Source organism: Oncorhynchus nerka, linkage group LG20, assembly GCF_034236695.1.
Source record: "Oncorhynchus nerka isolate Pitt River linkage group LG20, Oner_Uvic_2.0, whole genome shotgun sequence".
Taxonomy (NCBI): Eukaryota; Metazoa; Chordata; class Actinopteri; order Salmoniformes; family Salmonidae; genus Oncorhynchus; species Oncorhynchus nerka.
The window spans coordinates 38,217,386-38,224,090 of record NC_088415.1 but is presented as its reverse complement, the minus strand read 5'-3'; the positions used below and the strand labels follow the sequence as shown (position 1 = coordinate 38,224,090).

The window sequence follows — 6,705 nt, the reverse complement described above, 5'->3', positions numbered from 1 at the left end:
GTCACATCCGGTGGAATATTCTAGCGGATTCTTCTGTTGGACTTTAAAAGCAGGCGCGCAGAGACGCAGACTGAGATGCTTTTTTACAGGTGAACCACTGAAACGTTATTGGGATGCAACAAACAACCACTTTGTACACATGAAGAAGTAATTATTACAGAAGAGATTCATTTAATACGATTGCTTAGTTCCATTGAAGCCGTGTCAATCATTTGCACTATTTCAGCATCATCTTTAGGTCCTTCCAGGTAAGTCAGACAGTTTAAACTATCCTCAAATCAGTTTACATAGTGCGCAGAATACCGATTGTTGACTTCCATATATAATTATTATAAGCATTTCAGTCAATTCTATTTAGAAAGGCAATGAATTGTAGATTTTGTCCCCTAAATGTGTGACGCACTTGGTATAAAATAAATTGCAGCAACCATTTTGTTTTTGTATTTTGAAAATTATTGTATTTTGAAAAATACATCTACTGTGAGAATGATGCGTTTAACACTCGAGTTTACACATTTTAGGGGAAACCCTTACAAAAAAATATTGCAGATTTGAAACTAGTAAATGTGCAGTAACTGCAGTCGACGGTGATATTTTGGACGCATTAATTGCAGTTATACTGCAAAATTACTGCAGTAAAAAAAAAAACGTATGTAGGACGCAGTATTTGCACCATACTGCACTCTGACTGCAATCTTTTTTGTAAGGTTAGTAAGGAATTGATGTAGTTGCGCGTGGCTATTGTAGTGAAGAAACTGCGTAGTGTGCGCACACAATAGAGATAGGTAGAGCTCTCAACTTGAATATAACACATTTTTAGCATGGACATTGCCATTGAGGGCTTCAGCAATTTATAGTCAACTGGATTTAGATTCCTATGGGTTGGGAGCTATCAGCCAGTAGACGGGTTTCCACCAACTCAAGATTATTAGACAAAAGCAATGTTGCCCAAAAAATAGTTGTAATTGGATATAGGATTAAAAAAATATATAATTTTTTAAAATCCCGTTTTCTCCCCAATTTCATGGTATCCAGTTAGTTAGTTAGTCTTGTCTCATCCCTGCAACTCCTGAACGGACTCAGGAGAGGTGAAGGTCGAGAGCCGTGCGTCCTCCGAAACACAACCCAACCACGGCTCTCAACCTTCGCTTCTTGACACGATGCCCAATTAACCCGGAAGCCAGCCGACAGAAATACCGTGCGCCTGGCAACCGTGTCAGTGTGCACTGCGCCCGGTCTGCCACAGGAGTCGCTAGTGCGTGAAGGGAGAAGGACATTCCTGCCGGCCAAACCCTCCCCTAACCCGGACGACGCTGAGCCAATTGTGCGCCGCCCCATGGGTCTCCCGGTCGTGGCCGGCTGCGACAGAAGGATACATTTTCTAAAGATAAACATTTTTATCCGTTCGAGTGGATTTGTTTTTGTGAAACTTTTTTTATTGCGACAAGGGAAAAACTGTTTTCATAAAACATGATGATTTGCCGAATAATTTAGAAGTTACAAGAGGCACGTGATGTCACAAAGCTCCACTCGACATTTTAATTCTAAGTGTCTTCTGCTTGTAAACTCGTATTTTTGTTTCAAATATTTTTTATTGAACACACACGAATGGTGTATAGGTATACAAGACAGGTATGCAATTCTTATCTAAACGTAAAAGAGCAGACAGGAATAAGACCCAGAGTTCTGGGTACAAAACAAATAATACAGAACACGACATACAGTAAACTCTTATTTTTCAACTATAAAAATTAAGTTTATTTGCAGGGCAAGGATTGTCCTCACTTTCAACAATGTGTGAATTGCTTCACCTTGCTTTTCTGGTTGGCTGACAAGTTTCACCATGGCAACACGTTGACACATGAGTACTATTAGAATGTCAAATATTAGTCAATTATTGCATTCTATCCTTGTGGGCTACCTGAGACATGAAACCGATAGGTTGGGAGGGCATCCAAGCTGTCTGCAATTTTATTAATGCACCATTTGCCTAAATGGGTAATGGAAACACTTCAACCACTACATTTTTATTTCACACAAAATATAATAGCATAGTATAAAGTTAGGCTACTGTAAGACAAAAACACCACCACATTGTTCTCTCATGTGGCCAAAACTCAACTAAAATGAAATATCCTGAAATAGTTGGATCCACAGCCACATATGGAGGTTGCATGGGCAGCGACATTGAGACAAAGATGAGACCTCTATCCATCTCTATGGCGCACACCCACTGGCTCAACCAATAGCATAGGTGAGCAGCACTGAGTGCCTTGTGATCCATGGCATTGTAGCTAAATCATCTAGTACTTTAAGTGTGTGTAGTACATTTATCATGTAGTTAATGAACTAGAATTATTGCTTTTGAAATAGATTTTCCTTTGAAAATGACAATCTTATATATAGGAGTGTATTTGACTAGACTAGATAACGCTGGTATAGCGTGCAACATGACTATGCTACTATGAGCCTAATGTCATTTATTAATTTTTGTGGAAAAAAATTCGCTTCAGACATTCATTGCAATTTCTGAGATATTGATGGGTGATTGAGGTACTGCAGGCATACAGTGTTCATTTATGCCTGACAAGAGTCCATTCCGAGAATGATTAGAAGATCGCTCGGTCAATTATCAACTGCAGAGGACTAAACCAGTAGTGCTAATTGTTTTGGAGCATACCATCATTGACAAATAGACATGGCTTAAAAACTCAAGCTCTAAATAAGACATGATTTACGTGCGCCATTAGCTATTGTAGCAGTGGTTTTTCTGTTTGTTATGAAGTTGATCATGACATTAAGACTGATAGATGGCCAAATGAAAATTAAAGTCATTGACGATCAATCAGTTGGACATTCCTGGACACAGTATATACTGTATGATGGCCTTCCATCAGTGTGTAACTTAACTTGTATGGTGAGTCAATGAATAAGGCAGTATAATATTGGTCTGAGACGCATGATCATTTGCTATTAAAGAAAAATAACAATTGAGTGTTATGTTTCGAGGTGACATTTGAATGTACCGATTGTCCGTCTTTCAATTAAACAGTGGGCCGGAACTAGAAAGAATAGTTTTAGGCTACTGGAATTCTTGCAGTTTAAAAAATGTATCCTGTCCAATGGGGCAACATCAGAGCAGTCTCAATTTGCCCAACTGCTCTTCATCATGCCCTGCCAATAGAGCAACTTTTAATGTCAATCCAACACTTGCATAAGGCAAGTGGTTGGGCCAGTTACCTGGACACAAGTCTAGTCGTGGACTGAAAATGATATTTTAAGCTTTTCATTAAGTATGCTTTTCAGTCCAGCACTAGGTTTAATCTGTTTCTGGGTAACAGTCTCTAAATGTAGACTGTTTTCTAGCTGCTGTGCTGTGGGCAGACTGACGCAGAGAGAATCATGATTCTGCTGACTCCATCCTCTGGTAAGTGCTTATTGCTGGATGCCCCTGGACAAATGTGCATGACATGGTTGTGATTTTCTGCGTCAACACTAGAGCCAAGGCCTGGTAAGAATCATGCAAAACCGGTGTAGTTTATTATTATATATATATTTTTTCACAACTCAGATCAGTTTTTCTTGTACTTATACTAGCTTAGAGTTATATAGCAAGTTGTCAACTTAAATTGTAGAGTGGATAATACATAGTTACTCATCAAAATTAAATCTATAATCAAATGTTAATGCAGGTTGTATGTGATTAGGTAGAATGTAATGCTACGATAATATCTTGTTTTTGTTATTATTTTTCATCATTTTTGTAATATTAAATTAATAGGAAATTATTTCTCAGTTAAAGTGTGAGCATGATGTTTTTTTAAATGTACATATTCCATAATTTCCCAGTTGTGAAATTTGCCCCCCATGCTCGTCTTAATAGGCAGACATCCTGGGCCTGTATTCACAGAGCGTCTCAGAGTAGGTCCCCACTGTCTTATTGCTTATGATCTAAAAGGCAAAACTGATCCTAGATCGGGACTTCTACTCTGAGACACTGTGACTATAAGCCCAGAAATATATAAACTTAAAAGTGTGAATGTATCTGGCTCTGGCTTGATACTTGGTGGTATTTATCAGTGGTGAGACAGTATTGACTGGCCGGATTAGGGATCAGACCTGACATATCCTTTCCATTGAGTTATGAAAAACAAGTTGGCAATTTTTTTATTTTTCCAGAAGAGCTGCTAACTGGGTCAATATTTCAATATTTTTCGATATTTGTTGACATTCTAGGCAAACAGACAAAGATTAGTGGCAGATACTGTAAATGTATCTGCTTATTGATTCGCCATAGTTTACTATTTGGGGTTTTCTGGTTAGGTTGTCGAAAGCCAAGTAATGTCAAATGTAAATCAGAAATGAGAAGCATGCTTGTCAAGTGAACTTCTTAAAAGTTGTTGTTGGCTTGTGCTATGTCTCATACACTGTTTTCTTTCAGATGAAGAGTCTCTTGAACTCGACTGGCTTTGGAATCACACGAAGTTCTGTGTGCAAAACAGAATAGTAGGAACATGACTTTAACCCTTTTTCACGTACAGACGTTAGTTTGTTAGACTCTTTTAGTTTTAAAAAGGGTTGCTATGGTAACTTTTTTATTTATGTTTATTTTATGTAGAGGTATATGGGTCTTTGTCGGCAGAGAATAATCTCTTGGCTACTTTTATCACCTCGGCTTATTAACTTCTGTGTGAAATCCAAACTCCATAGCGAAGCCACAGACACTCAAGAACAAAGAGCCTTTGTTTGCCTTCTTTGAAAACCCTCAGCATTGCAAGGACAAAAAACAGCCCTGGCCATAGTGAAGTACCTAGCGTCACTGGACCATCTTGCTTTTTAAGTAAGATAACCTATCTATGATGCCTTTTAATGCTTCAAGATTCTGGCATCATTAATTCAATGAAAGTCCAATTAAATTGCCCTTACACTCTTCGATTACTTTAATAACCATAATGGTGGAATTACACAGTATTACACTGATAGGAACTTTGATATAACAATACTTGGCTTTCACATAACAAATGTATAAGGAAATTATGTCATTACTATGACATTTCCACAAAATACAAACTATGGAAGAAAGAAAAAAAACTGAACAAGCAAACTGCCATTGACACTTTTTAAAAGCTACCCATCCATGTGAATGTTGCTGTCATGTCCTTTGTCATTGTTCCAGGTCACTGTTTTGCCAGTCAACTAGCCTAATGAATCAACAGCCCAGTAGACTCATTATCTCAGGGTTGCACTATAGTACTATGTGTGGACAGTCCATTACAATAGTATAGTACCATGTGTGGACAGTCACTTACTCTCTCCCCACCAGCCCGTCTCAGCTATACATGCACTATATATTTGCTGAATAAGTATTCCGTGTGGCAATGACTATGAGAATATTAACACTACCAAATGATGGTTACTGTACATACTGTGCCAGCCCCTTTTCTGAAAAGTGGATTAGTCTATCGAATGGTGGGTCTCCAATAAACTTACATACTTCTTGGTAAGTGCCACTACTTTTTATTAGCTACATGAATCAATCTTGCATAGGTTTGTAAATAATGTACAATTTGTATATAAAAAATGAAGTTTCTTTGCAAATGTTCATTCTTTGATAACAAATACATTATTTAATACTGTGTAACAACTATACATTTTTTTTTTAAGCACAACCTAAACCACTTGTGAATTTTATTTAGGTTCTCGCCTATACTTGAAATCTGCTGGTTACTAGTACTACTGTAGGTTGGATGCTGCACAGTAGGTTGGGTGCATGAGGTTTGACTTTTTCCCTTTTAATTTGCATTCATCTTTTTTCATATCTTGGTACAGCTTCTGATTCTATCCTGGTCTTGAGGGGCCACAAGTAGCAAGCCAAACACGTTAAAGCTGATAATTGGCAAAGAAAATATTGGTTAAAGCAATGATTATCTTTTGCGTGTTTGGTTTGTTTGACATATCCGTTTAAACAGGATTTACATACTGTACAGCAGTTTAGGTATGTCCATCAGATATGATATGGTCCTATCATATCTGTAGTGTTTTAGCTACAATCCTCTTAAGAGCAGCTAAGTGAATCTAACATAGACCACCAGCTAATAGCAATCACTGTCCTCACTGTTCTCAGGTTTCTTCCAGCGTACCAATAAGCTATTTCTAAGCGAGCAGGCCACAGGTGTCCAGCTCAAGGAGTTTGTACGCAAAAATGCAGCCAATGCTCTGTCTATGGCCAACATGCTCATGGGCATGGCCTCTATTCTCTGCAGCCTGAACGGGTGAGTGAACACAGCATACAGTATCTGATTTTCTTTGACAAAACCATACTATAGCTAACATAGACAGTGGCAGTGTTATGTTATTATAGTATACATCTTTGTTATATCTGTAAGGATTTTCTTTTTTTTGAATGTCCTGTTGACGGTTGACACAAGCGCATGTCCTGCCAAAAAAAAAAAGGCTGCGCTGTTGAGGGAAGCCAGATGAACGCAAGCAGCTTATCAAGGTCAGGTCGTCTGACCGTCGGCTCTAAAACATACAGCACACATCAACCACCACCCTTAAAGCATTGGTGGTGTTAAATGATATACTGTTTCTGAAGTGTCTATGGCACGAAAAGCCGTCAGTAAGTAGAAGATACCGTTTATGATGTTTTCTGTCAACAAAGCTGCCCTAAATGCAATTTTAAGATCCTACGTCAACTGTATGTTA

The 6,705-nt window shown here is 38.2% G+C and overlaps 1 protein-coding gene across 3 annotated transcripts in view; it reads left to right on the top strand.

Moving 5' to 3' along the window:
• The window catches only part of LOC115102454 (transmembrane protein 269-like), a 23,332-nt gene continuing 16,627 nt past the window's right edge, over positions 1–6,705 (top strand). Inside the window, exons 1-4 of one of the 3 annotated variants that reach the window (XM_029622415.2) lie at positions 1–147; positions 227–248; positions 3,367–3,427; positions 6,125–6,272. In XM_029622415.2, coding sequence (XP_029478275.1) covers positions 140–147; positions 227–248; positions 3,367–3,427; positions 6,125–6,272 — 239 coding nt within the window. In that variant the 5' untranslated portion in view covers positions 1–139. The remainder of the gene's footprint in view (positions 148–226; positions 249–3,366; positions 3,428–6,124; positions 6,273–6,705) is intronic. The other 2 variants (XM_029622414.2, XR_003859454.2) reach the window with 2 other exon arrangements.